This window comes from Gregarina niphandrodes (genome assembly GCF_000223845.1).
Source record: "Gregarina niphandrodes unplaced genomic scaffold scaffold00057, whole genome shotgun sequence".
Classification (NCBI taxonomy): Eukaryota; Apicomplexa; class Conoidasida; order Eugregarinorida; family Gregarinidae; genus Gregarina; species Gregarina niphandrodes.
Genome location: NW_011645824.1, coordinates 30,403 through 44,665, shown reverse-complemented (window position 1 = coordinate 44,665; position 14,263 = coordinate 30,403). Strand labels below are relative to the sequence as shown.

General features: G+C 54.4%; 9 protein-coding genes across 9 annotated transcripts; 3 read left to right on the top strand and 6 right to left on the bottom strand.

Annotated features, from left to right (window-relative positions):
- Positions 1–662: 662 nt before the first annotated feature.
- On the bottom strand, positions 663–1,263 carry GNI_170160 (putative transmembrane protein; the record flags this gene model as incomplete). The annotated part of the gene is made up of 2 exons (XM_011134986.1): positions 663–1,046; positions 1,213–1,263. The coding sequence occupies 2 exons, from the start codon at positions 1,261–1,263 to the stop codon at positions 663–665; spliced, it is 435 nt and encodes a 144-aa protein (XP_011133288.1).
- Positions 1,264–1,911: 648 nt separating this feature from the next.
- On the bottom strand, positions 1,912–5,490 carry GNI_170150 (calcium-transporting ATPase 1, endoplasmic reticulum-type protein; the record flags this gene model as incomplete). The annotated part of the gene is made up of 2 exons (XM_011134985.1): positions 1,912–5,145; positions 5,407–5,490. The coding sequence occupies 2 exons, from the start codon at positions 5,488–5,490 to the stop codon at positions 1,912–1,914; spliced, it is 3,318 nt and encodes a 1,105-aa protein (XP_011133287.1).
- Positions 5,491–5,740: 250 nt separating this feature from the next.
- Positions 5,741–6,217, bottom strand: GNI_170140 (putative C2H2 type zinc-finger protein; the record flags this gene model as incomplete). The annotated part of the gene is made up of 1 exon (XM_011134984.1): positions 5,741–6,217. The coding sequence occupies one exon, from the start codon at positions 6,215–6,217 to the stop codon at positions 5,741–5,743; it is 477 nt and encodes a 158-aa protein (XP_011133286.1).
- Positions 6,218–7,183: 966 nt separating this feature from the next.
- GNI_170130 (hypothetical protein) lies at positions 7,184–7,366 on the bottom strand (the record flags this gene model as incomplete). Its single annotated transcript, XM_011134983.1, has 2 exons — positions 7,184–7,221; positions 7,306–7,366. 2 exons carry the CDS (start codon positions 7,364–7,366, stop codon positions 7,184–7,186), a joined length of 99 nt encoding a protein of 32 aa, XP_011133285.1.
- A 1,516-nt stretch (positions 7,367–8,882) lies between these two features.
- Positions 8,883–9,125, bottom strand: GNI_170120 (pol polyprotein; the record flags this gene model as incomplete). The annotated part of the gene is made up of 1 exon (XM_011134982.1): positions 8,883–9,125. One exon carries the CDS (start codon positions 9,123–9,125, stop codon positions 8,883–8,885), a length of 243 nt encoding a protein of 80 aa, XP_011133284.1.
- Positions 9,126–10,240: 1,115 nt separating this feature from the next.
- Positions 10,241–10,864, top strand: GNI_170110 (hypothetical protein; the record flags this gene model as incomplete). Its single annotated transcript, XM_011134981.1, has 1 exon — positions 10,241–10,864. One exon carries the CDS (start codon positions 10,241–10,243, stop codon positions 10,862–10,864), a length of 624 nt encoding a protein of 207 aa, XP_011133283.1.
- A 220-nt stretch (positions 10,865–11,084) lies between these two features.
- Positions 11,085–11,738, top strand: GNI_170100 (hypothetical protein; the record flags this gene model as incomplete). Its single annotated transcript, XM_011134980.1, has 1 exon — positions 11,085–11,738. The coding sequence occupies one exon, from the start codon at positions 11,085–11,087 to the stop codon at positions 11,736–11,738; it is 654 nt and encodes a 217-aa protein (XP_011133282.1).
- A 115-nt stretch (positions 11,739–11,853) lies between these two features.
- On the bottom strand, positions 11,854–13,363 carry GNI_170090 (hypothetical protein; the record flags this gene model as incomplete). Its single annotated transcript, XM_011134979.1, has 2 exons — positions 11,854–13,126; positions 13,176–13,363. 2 exons carry the CDS (start codon positions 13,361–13,363, stop codon positions 11,854–11,856), a joined length of 1,461 nt encoding a protein of 486 aa, XP_011133281.1.
- A 222-nt stretch (positions 13,364–13,585) lies between these two features.
- GNI_170080 (putative ATPase) lies at positions 13,586–14,086 on the top strand (the record flags this gene model as incomplete). Its single annotated transcript, XM_011134978.1, has 1 exon — positions 13,586–14,086. A coding segment is annotated over one exon (501 nt), but the record flags the coding sequence as incomplete, so codon positions are not given.
- Between the last annotated feature and the right edge of the window lie 177 nt (positions 14,087–14,263).

The following is a 14,263-nucleotide window of genomic DNA, read 5'->3' as shown; positions in this document are numbered from 1 at the left end:
CACGACGAACGAACCGTGTGCTGCAGGACGCACCCAAATGGGGACCAACAAACCCAACTTTAATACCGGCAAGTAAAAGAAATAGCGGTCGTCCGCTTCATGGGCGGCCTCGCATCCAGGAAACATCACCGTCTCCACTATGTTCCTAATCAATCTCGACATATGACTCCAACTCTTAGTGGTGCACACTCGTCACATGTTAGGGTGACCACATGCATAGCCAATGCTAGTAGCCCACAGCCAGGACCAACTGCAAAGAGTGAATAAGCGGCGAACGGCAATGAGCGAACGACCCGTGGTTGACGACAAGCAACGGATGAGAAGTAGCAGTTGTGATGAGGGCCGAGTGTCCACTTCAGGACGGCTGTCCGTGTTCAGGTGGTTGTGCAGTTCGTTCAGGACGGTACTCCGTTCAGGACGGTACTCTGTTCAGGACGGTACTCTGTTCAGGGCGGTACTCTGTTCAGAACGGCAAAAGGCTTGAGGGAGGGCAGGGACAACTGAGAGATCGGATTCAGGGGAAAAAGAAGGACTAAAAAGGCATTCAATTGACCGCCAGACACCTTATTCACACAACCGAAAGGGAAGTGGGCCAAGTTCTGGAGGACGGTCGCTGCGCGCACACGCGTGTGCACACGCGTGTGCCCGGTAGTCGGCCGGCCCTAAACATGGACGCCAGCGCCAGCGGCGAGTGGTTCGTCCTTGAGTGTGCCTCCGGTGACAATGGAGTACTGGCCCAGCCTGGTGCGTGCCCAGAAGGAGTATGAGATGAGAACGCCGAGGAAGGACATGGATGCTGCCGTGGCCATGTAGACTAGAGGAATGAAGAAAAAGATCCCGCCGCCGTAGAACAAGTAATGAGAGACTAATTGCGTCACGGCAAAGAAATGCAGAGCACTATTCAGACACATTCCGTAAAAGGCCACCAAGGCCGGTCCATGCGACAGTGTCTTCGCTGCCACCACCAGCAAGCCAAAAATCACCGCATTGGTCACGATCAAAGTAAAACCAAAGCCAAAATAAAACATCAACAATAAACCTTCACCCTGCACAAAGAACGTAGCTTATAAGTACCATCTAGTGGGTGGGAACAAGGTAAGGGGAAAGGTAAAGGGGAAGATTAGGATCGGGACTAGCTACGGTCGGGCCTATCTAGAGTCGGGGACAAGGCAAGGTAGATAGAGAGCCGAGAAACCGGATGTGGGGTCATACGAGAGCGAGGAAGGCTAAGAGGTATTCCATTCTTTCCAGGCTAAGGCCCATGAATCCCGTAAAGGGCTTGAAGCCCAAGAAGCTTTGTGTGCTTGGTTCACTTGCCATCCGTACGCGCACGTGCACCCTGCCACACACGCGGGCAGAAGATCGCATCCTCCGGTCCGAACTACCTTGGTTTGTTTCCTACTTCCGTCCGTCTCCATCATTCCTGTTCAGTTCTGTCCTGTCCAGTCCTGTCCTGTTCAGTCCTGTCCTGTCCTGTTCAGTCCTGTCCTGTCCTGTTCAGTCCTGTACTGTTCAGTCCTGTACTGTTCAGTCCTGTCCTGGATCCAGTCCCAGGTCCAGTCCCAGGTCCAATCAGGGGTTCAGTCAGGGTTCCAGTCGTAGATCCAATCCAGTCCTGAGTCCAGTCCCGTTTCAATTCCAGCCACGGGTCCTGACAGCCCCGGGTTCAGTGCAGTCCTCAGTCCAGTCCTCTGTTCAGTTCAGTCCTCTGTTCAGTTCAGTTCTCGGTGTTCAGTTCTCGGTCCAGTCTTGTTTGTTGCGAGGATTCAGCCTGTGGTAGTGGCCCTTGTAGGGCCCAGCCACGGCCCGTTCGTGCCGGTGCAGCCGGTGTGCAGCGTGGGTGGTTACAATGCAGCGGGGTCAGTGCTTGCACCACAGCACTGGACCGATAGTACTCCGGCAGGTATAAACTCAGTGCTTCGTTTTGGCTTTGATTCGATAGATGAGTTGGTAGATGGGATAGAGTGGGTTTGCGGAGCGGGTGAGAAGTTTGATGAGTTCGTCAACGAGGATGACCGGTGCGGAGAAGAGGAGGACGAGTCGCCAGTCATGTATGTCAAGCGGTGTGACGCTGAAGATGTCTGCGAGAAAGGGGACATAGAGGATAAGACAATGAAGGAGTATAGAGGAAAGGACGGCCCAGCAAAGGGAGGGATTGGTCCAGGGTGGGCGTTGTAGGAGCGAGAAGGACTCGGAGATGGCGTTGAAGGCATTTAGCATCTCAATTGCGACCAGAACAGTGAGCGATAGCGAACAAGCCTTAATTTTGCCTTGAGAGAAGAACTCGCATGGGTTAGCCGCAATACCACCATCGGGCATGACATCGGTATCGGCCGCGATGCCATTACTACTCGGGGCCCGGGCCATGCCGTAAACGGGAGTTACAGTAAAGTCGGTCCATTCGGTGCAGTGGTTGAAATGTGTTAGCTGATGCCAGGACACGAGCGAGTGTCCGTCAGCATTATTCGCATCGAAGAGGAAGTAGTAAATAAAGACCCCGACGGTGGCGAGTCCTACATAGGCTCCGATAGCGCAGTAGCGGATGAGCACACGAACGGTGATAAGTTTGTCCGAGGCCTTCCGAGGTGGCTTGGCCATGACGTCGAGGTCGGGTGGGTTGAAACCGAGTGCGGTGGCAGGCGGTCCATCGGTGACAAGATTAACCCACAGCAGCTGGATGGGTGCGAAACCCTCAGGTACGCCAATGGCTGCGGTAAGGAAGATCGAGGCAACTTCGCCGATGTTACTCGAAATAAGATATCGGATAAACGCTTTCATGTTCGAATAAATACTACGACCCTCCTCCACCGCAGCGACAATCGTCCGAAAGTTGTCGTCACTTAGTATCATTGCACTAGCCTCCTTCGCTACGTCCGTCCCAGTCAAACCCATTGCGATCCCGATGTCCGCTTGCTTCAAAGCCGGCGCATCGTTCACTCCGTCTCCGGTCATGGCCACCACCTCACCCGCTGCACGCAACCTCTTCACCACGTCCTGCTTCAGTCGCGGCTCCATCCGACACAGAATGCATCCATCCGGTCGCGACAACAGAGCCGCCTGTGCCGCCTCACTCATGCGCTCAAACTCCGCACCAGTTACTGAACTCGGGCCACTGTAGAACCCCGACTCCCCCACACCGGCATTACCACCATTCCCGTGAATATTACCTCCTTGGCCGCCGACGGCGGTGGAGGCGCGTGAAATGGGTGGTGAAGCACGACCGGCCGGTCCTGCGCAGGTGAGGCCTCGTTCGAGCAGCTTTTCGCCGTTGCGAATATTGGCATTGTAGCGGTCCGTGGAGATGCCGCACTTTAGTGCGATTGCTTCAGCAGTGTACTTATTATCGCCGGTAACCATGATAACCCGGATGCCTGCGCGACGGCAGCGCAACACGGCGTCCTTGACCGCCTTGCGGGGCGGGTCCAGCATGCCGACAACGCCGAGGAAGATGAGTTCGCTTTCGAGTAAAATGAACTCAGCCGGCTCGATGTTGCCGGGAGGTATAATGGGATTGATTTTGACGGCCATGGCGAGTGTGCGCAGAGCGTGTGTAGCGAGTCCCTCAACGCGTGCTAAAACCTTGCGCTTGAGAGCGTCTGTGAAGACGCTGATAGTGCCGTCGGGTTCCATGATTGCCGTCGAACGTTCAACAATACCTTCGGGAGCGCCCTTGACGAGTAGCATGCTGCTGGAGTCGGGACAGGTTACGTGCACGCTCATGCTCCGACGTTCGCGCGTGAATTCGAAGGTGGTTGCCTTCTTGGCTTCGCGACTCCAATACTTGCAGAATATCTCTGCGTCTGCGCGCATAGAGCGTTGCAAGTTATGAGCATTGACCTTCTCGTTCGGACAGCCGAACTTTTCCACCATGACCTTGAGCGCTACCTCTGTCGGCTCTCCGGACTTGTCATAGGTACCATCGGGATTACGAAAAAGGTAACTGTCTTGACACATCGCGCAGACGCGCAACAGGTACTGCAGCGAGACGTCTTTGCTGCGGACGTGGCGAAATTCTACAAACTCTTCCGGCGAGGCAGACGCCGCATTTAGTACTTTGTAAATGGCACCCTCTGGAGTCAGACCACCATTTTCAATTTCGTAATCCTGTAACTCGGTGCCGGAAAGTGGCATGATGAGCCTCGTCACGGTCATCAGGTTTTCCGTCAGCGTACCAGTCTTGTCGCTGCAGATGACGGTGGTGCAGCCGAGCGTTTCAACGGACTGTAATTTGCGCACAATCGCATTTCTTTTAGCCATGCGTTTCGTACCTAGTGCAAGACAGGTCGTAATGACGGCCGGTAGTCCTTCGGGGATGGCGGCGACAGCGAGTGCAACAGCGATTTTGAAGTAGTAGATACTACCGTTAATCCAGTGGCCATGGCACGGCAGACGGAAGTGGTTGATATTGATGAGCCACACGAAGATACAGATGAGTCCGATGATAATGGAAAGTTGTCGACTGAACTCATCTAGCTTACGCTGCAGTGGACTCTGCTTATCCTCCTCGCCTGCTTCTTCGACGGCTGCATGGATCTTGCCAACTTCCGTTTCAATTCCCGTCGCCGTAACAATGGCTATGGCATGACCATGCACAATACTGGTACCGCTGAACAACATGCAATGTTGATACTGAATCTGCTGCGGTGCTCCTAATCGTAGCGGTTCGGTCGCCTTAGTCACAGAGGCACTCTCGCCTGTAAGCTGACTCTCCTCCGCCTTAAGCGTAGTACTACAAATCTCCACCAGCCGGCAATCTGCAGGCACCTTATCTCCAGAACGTACGGATATCACATCACCTACTACCAACTCAGCGGACTCAATTGTCTGCCATACACCATTACGAACTACACGACAATGCGCCGGCTGCAAACGCTTCAATGCCTCCAAAGACTTCTCCGCCTTAGTCTCCTGACTAATACTAACCGCAGCATTCGCTATCAATATCAACAATATAACCAACGGCTCAACGAACGCGGATACGCCCCCCTCGCCCTCCGCAAACGCCAATACAAAACTTATCACCGCCGCTGCCAACAATATGCGCACCAACAGATCATCAAACTGCTCCAGTATCAACTCCCGCAATGTCTTCTGCTTCCCACTCGGCAACTCATTCCGCCCGTGCCGCAACAAACGCTCCGCCGCCTACATAAGATAGCAATGGTACACAGAAAATGACTATCCACAACAAGGCCATCCTCTAGTCGGCGGCCACTCACACACACCCCTGTCACACTCTAGTAGTACCTCTAGTCGGTACTAATACCTCTAGTCGGTAGTAATACCTCTAGTCGGTAAGACGCTCACTCACTCCCCAGACGCTGCGCGCAAGACTGGTCAGTCTGGCCCACCCACTCACTCAGTCTGGCCCAGATCGAGTGCGGACAAGCACAGAAGATATCCTACCTGGGGTGTGGAAAGGCCACGGGGCAAGTCGCTCCTCAATTCTGTAGCTACCTCATTGGGCGTCAGCACAAAAGGTACCGCCATCAAAAAATCTTATTATTTTCGCCTGGCGAGCATTCCATCTAAATTGAGCAAGGCACGTGGGACCGCGGCCGCATGGGCAAGGTTGGAGGAGAGGGAGGGGTGTAACTAGTAGGGGTACCACCAGCTAGGGGTGGGGGTACCACCAGCTAGATGTGGGGGTACCACCAGCTAGGGGTGGGGGTACCACCAGCTTAGGGGTGGCCAGTTAACGAATGGGTGTTCATTGGAACGACTAATATAAACAGTAGCATTAGGGGGTTAGCGAGGTGAGTTTCTTCTGCTTAAGCGCTTTGAGTCTGTCCTTCACCTGGTCGGCGTCTTTCCTCTCGACGCGCATAGACTTGCCCAGCAGACGGTTGTGCCGCTTGCCGTTGAGATGGTCCATGTAGGCCGCCGAGTCTTTCAGAGTGCATTCGCAGGTGGCACAATGAAAGCCGATGGCGGCGTCGTCGGCTGCGTTAACGAACCGCTGAGTACCCAGCTTTGTCTCCAACTTGAGCCGTTCCGTCCGGCCCTCGAGAAAGGTGCGCTCTTTCGGCGCTTTCGCGTTTAATCTCTCCCGTTTTTCGCGACGCAAGCGAGCCTTCTCGGTCTCTTCTTTCGGAACCTGCTTCGCTACTTCCCCCGTCCGCGCCTTCTCAGCCGCCAACGTCGCATAGGCCGCCTTGTCCCAAACCTGACGTCCCAGAGCGTCGGTCTTCGAAACCGCCCGACTCCCCTCGCCCATCACTGTGATTTATCAACTCTTTTAGTCGGCAAGTATTTTATCCCCCCCAAAATCCCGCCCTACCAAGCACTGACCAAAGTGTGTGCAACCAAACCCAAAGCGTGTGCACACACTTTCCGCGCGAAAACACGGACGCAAGAGCGTTCCCCAGCCTTCCAGCCAACTGGTCGAAGCGCGGTGCACGAACGAGGAGAGCCACGTGCCCCTGATTTGTGAAAATTAGCCCTTTTTTTCGAGATGCAAGCGATGTATGAATTCAAAATGTACTAAACACCCTGCCCCAAAGACAGGAAGTATATCTTGGCTTGAGTATGATGCTCGGCACTTCGCGTTCAGTGTGGTAGAAGGGGCTAGCATCAGCAGGGGCAACTCACTGGCAAACATGGACTGGTAAACCAGAAACAGTACAGTAGAGGTTCATGGACCGCAAGAGCGTCAAATGAGTACTCCTTTCAACACATGCAGCCACTATACGGCTCGGTGTAGGCCAGCTGTCAGACACTCGAGCCACCACGTCATACTCATGACTAATAAGGGCATCACTTATTCGATATAGCGGGCGAGCCTCTTTCAGGATAGCAGAGAAGTTTGTTGAGTCGGGTGTCATGAGAATTCTCTGAGTCAACGTCGCGATTCTGGCAAGCGACCCTGTGACCGCCCTAATATTGGTTGGGACTCGTCATGGGATCCAACTTTGGTGCTGCAATCATACTCCCATTACAATATACCTGACAATGGTTCTCAGTTCCAATCACATCGATCTCGCAATGATACAAGTCAAATTCAACACTGACTAAACACGCCCTGCCAACCAAGCGCCGATGACACAACGCCGAGGGCATAGCGCCGAGGGCATAGCGCGATGACACAACGCCGAAGGCACAACGCCGAAGGCACAACGCCGAAGGCACAACGCCGAGGACACCAGACGAGGATAGACCGGACGTACCAGATATGCTGCAGTGGCTAGGCAGTGCTGCCTCGAATGTGCGGATAGGGGATTCCTGTGAAAGCCAACGTGGGCGGGCAGCTCGACCCGCAGTCCTCAGCAGCTCGTCTCTGCGCCCGTGAGTCTCGAATGTGCTCACTCTCAATCGCATCTACTCCCAAGGAGCACTTCACTTCCTCAGCTTTCGTTTCGCCAGACATGTTCTTAACACGTCCAGCACGAACACAATAGCCGGGGCCGAAGTGAGCTCTGGCGACATGATGTGACCCGGGGACGAAGATAGTTCCCACGAGCATGACTGTGCTGGAGTAGTGTGCAGACCCAGGGTGTGTGGCGTCAGGTCCGGACATAGTTATGATTGACAAACCAGAAGATATCCTAGATGGTGGTGGTGGTGGATGGTCGTGCATGGGGAGCGGTACAGGTGAAGACGATACGGTTGGTAATTCCCTCTGTATTTTACAAAAAGCTCCAACAGGTCGAGACATAACAACTGAAAGCCGACCTTGCCCACCAACACGCCCCCTCGGCTTCTCAGTTGAAGGGTTGTATTATCCCCAAGAATTCATCCCAGTTGGCCTCTGTCCCCATGCCGATGTCGGTCATCTCCCGCCTGTTCTCTGCTTGCTCCTCCAGGTCGCGCTGCCCTGAGACGTACTCTTGGGCCTGCGTTTTTCTCAACTCTGTTATCCTCATTGGTAGCGACCACGCGGTGTGCGCCAAGTTGGTGTCTTCGGTCCTCCCCTGGCGTCTGCCTGCGACCCTGGCTCCATCGAGACAACTACTATTTCTCCTACCCGTCGGTCATCGCGCCCGACTCCTTGAGCGCCCTATCTGTGAGCATGGCCTTTTGCGATCTCTCACACATCTGTGCCGCCAGGCTCTATTTCCTCTGCTCCTCTGTCGTTGTGCCGGTTACCTCTTGCAACCGCGCGAAGTACGGTGGTCTTCCGAATAAGGCCTCGTACGCCGTCACACCTGTGCTGATGTGCGGTGTCGTATTATGCGTGCGACAGCCCAAAGCCATTGCCTCCATCTCTGCGTCGCACCCTTTATCTTCCGCTGCGTGCCGCGACAATCAGTCCGCCATGTTATTCTTCTTTCCCGACAGGAACTTTAAGGTGAAGTTGAACCTGCTGAGCGCCAGCGCCCAGCGGAACACCTTCCCTTTGTCTACTCCCACAAGGTAGCGTGGGTTGGCGTGATCTGTGCGTATGATGAAATGATGGAACGCTACGTAGTCGCGCCAGTTCTCTACGGCCCACTTGACGGCGAAAAGCTCTCTCTCTATCGTATCCCACTTTCTCTCCGCGTCGGTGAACTTCTTGGGCGCGAACTCTAACGGGACCTCTCTGCCCTCTTGCACCTGCTTCAACACCGGGCCAATGCCAACCTCCGATGCATCCGTTTCGATGATGAGCGGCGCTCTGGTACTGGCCTATGGAGCAACGATGCACCGGCAACCGACAGCTTGAGCTCCCTGAACGGCTCTTCCCGAGCGTCCGACCAGACGAACAACCTGCCCTTCTTGAGCGGCTCGAACAGTGGGGCAGTGTATTCGGCGAATCGCGGAATGAAGGGTCGTAGGTACCCCAACAGCTCCTAGGAAGCTCTGCAGTCCCTTCCTTGAGGTGAGGACGGGGGCATTGAGAACGTTGCCTATCTTCCTCTCCTGGCACGCTATCCCTTGCCGTTCAATCTTGTGACCGAGGTACTTTACTTCGGGCCCGAGCCACTCGCTCTTATCTCGCCTGAGGTAGAAGTATCATCGATGTAACACGGAGTGGGATCGTCCAGCACCTCCTCGAACACCATGTCCACCGCGCGCTGAAACTCCGCCGGTGAGCTCTTGATCCCGAAGGGCATGACTTTGAACTCGAACAGTCCAAACGGTGTGGCGAACGCGGTGAGATGCTTGCTCTCCTGCGCTATCGGCACATTCCAGAATCCTGAGTTCATATCGAGAGTCACGAAGTGCTGACGGCCTGCTGCGGCCCGCAAGTGGTCCCATATTCGGTGCAGCGGACACGAACCCAGGTCCAAAACGCACCTCCCCTCGCCCGTCTCTTCTTCACGAAGTGCGGCGCGGCCGCCCGCTCGCTTTTCGAAGGACGGATGACTCCGAGCTTCAGCTGCTTCTCCAACTCGGCCCGCAGCTCAGGCTCGAGATGTCTCAACCTCTCTTTGTAAGGCTTGCCTCGAAACGCGCCTCGTACTTACGCTTGGTCGTGCACCGCGAACTCTACTTCGTCCGTCTCGCCGTGCACGGTTCCCGTGACTCGTGACTCCAGCGTCACGTCCTCTGTTGGCTCATGCCGGCATTTCGCGCCCCCTGGACCCTCACTCTGCACTACCTGCGGCCACTGGCATCCCGACGTCCTCTCCCGCTGCCGGCTGGCCCTTCTCTTTCTTGTCGGCGCTCAGCTCCTTGTTTACGAACTTTTGCACCGCCTTCAAGTTGACACACTTGTTGAACCGCGCTCCGTCATCCGACGTGTCCGAGTCTGACTCTTGCTCTCTCGCGGACCACTTCATCGCAGCGAAGACCGATCTCGCTCTCTCCGACAGCGGTGTGTTTGTGATACTTGCGCTGCTTTAGTTATATTTGCCTGTAGTTTGGTGTCCATGAGTCGTTGGATATTGTTCCACTTGGTATTGTTAGAGAGCGTAGCCGAGTAGCGATGTGCAGTGTAGCTGCGTTTTGTTAGAGTTGTGGGCAACACGGTATCAACTAATTTAGCGGGTAGTGTAAACGTTGCTGGTTGTTGCAGTTGCAGTAGACTTGACTCCGCTAACTCTGTCGCAGCCTGGCCTAACACCGGCTCATCTTTTAGGAAGCATTCGGCATCTTGCCCCGACGGGGCTGTCACGCCATCGCCCTTGCCCGGGCGGACTTCAACCGCTACCTTCACCGGCGCGTGGGGGCTTCTCGCCGTCCGAACGTCCGCCGACTGACATACTTCAAGAGTGTCCGCGCCTCAACATCAGGAGCGCTAGCAGACAGGTATTGATTGGTCCGTTAGGTTGTTTGGGGAAAAATAGTTATTTCAGGAAGCTGTGAAATTTTTTCCCCAATGAGAGGATTTACTGCTACAGATGCTCAAGAAGTCTCGCCGCTGTTGTCGGTGATGACTGGAGTTACCTTTGATGTTGGTTCTCCGGGTGAGGAGATTTGTACCTCGCTCGTCGGCCTGCATACTGTGATTGATCGCCGTCCTGAACCTCCTTGTGGCGTTCCTCCAGCGATGCCGAACTGCGTGAGATTGGGGCTTGATGGACATGACAAGGTTTCGCCGAAGTTCTTGTTGACCATTGCCCTGCAGACGGTGGACCAGATGCTCAAGAACGAAGGTACGTTATTCAGCCCCGAACAGATCCAGCTACTGAGCACAGAAAAGCGTCCAACCGTGTGCCTAGACCTCAAAGGTGCGGACAAGTACCCTGACGCTGAGAAGGCTGCTGATGAAGCTGAGCGAGTCAAAATGGCTCAAAGCGTCTTCTTGTGCTTGATCAAGGGTAGTCGAATGAAAAATAAATTCAGAGATAGTTTAGACATAAAGTCAGATGTCTTTGACGTGTTGAAGAAACCGTGGGCGACCATGTCTGAGTTCCGCGGGGCGCTAGTTAAGGTCTACAGCGCATGCGAGCCCTCGGGTGACTATGGGCATCTGTCGCCCGATGCTGATGCAGAGCCGTAAGATACCACAGGTAATGGTTGGGTCTCCCTATGAGGGGAAGGTGTGCCCACGTTGCGATCCCGGTGCGCTGGTGAGCCTGCCGGCCGCGCCGAACCGATTAATCGAATCTGTGGGTCGGCGCGAATGTTCTAGCGCTTACGCTCCCGAATGGTTCGTTCCGGACAACCACCACGTCCCGGTCAAGGACTGGATGGTGCATGATTTTGACGAGGTGTTCACGATGGACGGACAGTGGCCGGTGTCGGAGGTGCTGACTGGCGCCTGGGGATACAATGTGGATCGTATGTTAAAGGCCGTGCAGGACGAAGCCGACAAGCAAGGCGTCATCTGCACACCGTTCCCCTGGCAATGTACCTGGAAGCCATCGACGCCCAGTGGGCGCCGACCGGATGGATTCCTCGAGCTCAGCCAAGAAGAGGCAGCCGCCATCGTTCAGGCCGAGATGGACGAGCACATGAAGTACTGGCGTGTGGTTAACCTCGGCGACTTGGTCAAGTCTTACCGTGTGTCGCCGCAAATCATCCACCAACTACAGACTCAAGCCGAAACACTCATAGAAGAAGCCATACTGGTTGAAAAGGCAACCGATAGAGCCGGACACGCCAAGCGTCTTGCCCCGAACGAACCCCGAGACCTCACGGAATTAAACAAGCCCAGCAATGACGGCTGGTACATCGGCAGTTACTCCCAAGTCTATGTAGTGCTGGAGTTCAATGAAGACGGCACAGCCTCCGGATTGCGCGTTGCCATGGTCCCCATGTGTCTCAACGCCAAATCCGCGGAAGAAGCCGAACGCAGACAGACACGTTTCTGGGGCAAAGTATGTATGGATGCGGGCTGCGCGGACGCGAGGAAGTTGTCCGTGTCTGTTTAAGGCTGATGCCCTACCCCCCAACAAACTTTTTTGGAAACGAACCTTCTAGGAGGTGGAGTTGGTCGGAAACTGACAGCGCAGCCCGGGCTGTTTTCGAGACTATTGTTCGGACAGCTCAGGCCCCGTTCTGCGCGGCAATAGGGTAGGTCAGTGGCGGCGACTGAGTCTCGAGGTTGATGATGAAGACGAGATCGTGAACGCTATCTCGTTCGGAGATGATACCGTCACGTATGGTTGTTGTTTGGTGCACAATCGTGTTGGTCCATACGTCGAGATACTCCACCAGTCCGCGAGAAGGGTAGTACATGCAAACCACGAGGGCAGCCTTAGTTGTTTCGAGAGGGAGAGACTCCTGGGTGAGAGATTGTTGAGGGAGAATAGGAGCTTCTCCCGACTGCAAGTGGCCTCGTGAGGGAGTTGTCTCGGGCACGGGAGGAGATGGCCACGCAGCCTGCAATTCCCTCGTCGCCTTGTGGTAGCAGACGAGTCGGATACTTTGGACGTCCCAGACGGAAAGACGTCCAAAGCTGTCAGTTACCGCTAGTAGTCGGGCGTCTGTTGGGTGCCAGGCGTAACCAGTCACTCGCTGCTGGGGATTAAAGGCCGTTGACAGTAACGGGTGCGAGAAAATCATGCTCCTCTTTAGCGAGTTGGCCCGCCAAGAGTGCCGAGTCGACCGCCGCAACGAACAGTACGCCGCACCAGGCTGGTAACCCAAGAACAAGAATGTGTCATCTACCGACCAGTCCAGTTCATTCGGGTCCTCTTTCCCCTCAACCAACTTTTCGTCGTCAAATATTCCTGGCATGGTCGTCGTCATGTATTTCATGATATCTCGATCCCTAAGCTGTTCTGGAAACATGCAATGCTGGTTAATGTCAGGATGAAGCCCCAGTAAATTAGCCGCCCTGTTGAACGTCCTTCGTTGTTCCACCTCCTCAATGCCAATGACATTCGGATGAGGACTTCTTATCCACAGCAAGTCTTGCGTAACGCAAGGCGATTTCTCGACGGCTTTGTATCCGAATTCAACAACTGATATTGAACGCTGAACCAGCTCCAAAGCGAGCTGGGTCGACAAGGGACTTGTTAAAAGCGGCCCGTGGACCGGCACCAGTGCAGAAACGGGGAGAAACACGACGCAGTCTCCAGTGTCAATTACCGCCCCAATCTTGTGTACAATATTGAAATGATCTCGCAGACGAATAAGCTTGCGAAACGCTAGATTTGCGAAGTGCCGACCCAATGTCTCATTCAAGTGTACTCTGAGTATTGGGACCAAGAACCCCACATCGCCCCTGTCCTGAACTTCTTGATCCGGAACTTCATTGTTCTTCACCGCCTGGTCCTGGATTTCTTGGTCCTGGAATTTTTGGTCGTCACTTGTGCTTAAAACAATTAGTTCATGATCATTGACTAACACTACTACGTAAATACTTTGGAGCAATACCTACTGGCGAATAAAACATAGCGCGCACACGCGTGTGCATACATACTGCGTCATTTATTTTGTCTATGCGATCTCCTTGAAACTGAAATAAGATTTTGCTTCCATCACGGACAATTATCGCGCCACCATCTGTCGCTAGGACTATCCTGCTACCGAGAGCAAATAAAATTTTCATAAACAATCCCGTTCGGGGAGGGGCAGTGGCTTTGGATAAAGGGTCGTCGGGGGTGGCTGGAAGGAAGGAATGAAAGGGGAGGGGGCTGGCAAAATGTTGGGCGGTATTGGGCGGGTCCTGGAGAAAGGCACCAAAGGGTGAAGACCCCTGGGCCGAGAGCCTTAGACGCATGGGAACGACGTGGATAATTGGAAAAAGCGCAGGAGGTGAGGTTTTTCAATAATGGCATGTGGCTTCTGGTCTAGGTTATGGCCTAGGAAGAAGCGAGGTGTGGAGGGGGAGGAGGAGCAGTTGCTGCCTGGTCCGGAGAATACGATAACGGTGCGTTCGGTGGTATATGAGGGTAGTCATGCTCCGGTGTTGAATCACAATGCTCGTCGGGCTAAGGCGGAGGCGTCACCGGAGGAGACGAACCGTATTCCGGAGAGCGTAGGTAACAGCAAGTGGGACGTGGGTGCCTGGAACAACCGTGTGATGACAAGTCAGTACACCTGGTGGAACCTGGTTCCGTTGAACCTGTTACAGCAAGCCGTGGTTCCGGCCAACTTTTACTTTATCGTGATGAGTATCATGCAGCTCATCCCGACCATCTCCGACTCTGGGGGTGTACCAACATACCTAGTGCCGCTGGCCTTTGTGATGGCCGTGACAATGATCAAAGACGCGTGGGAAGATATAAAACGGCACCGTCAAGACAAGGAACAAAACAACCGAGTTACATGGGTGCTGCGCAAAGGGGAAAAGGATCCCGCTTCAAAGGATCCCGCTTCAAAGGATCCCGCTTCAAAGGATCCCGCTTCAAAGGATCCCGCTTCAAAGGATCCCGCTTCAAAGGATTCCGCTTCAAAGGATTCCACTTCAAAGGATCCCGCTTCAAAGGATCCCGCTTCAAAGGATCCC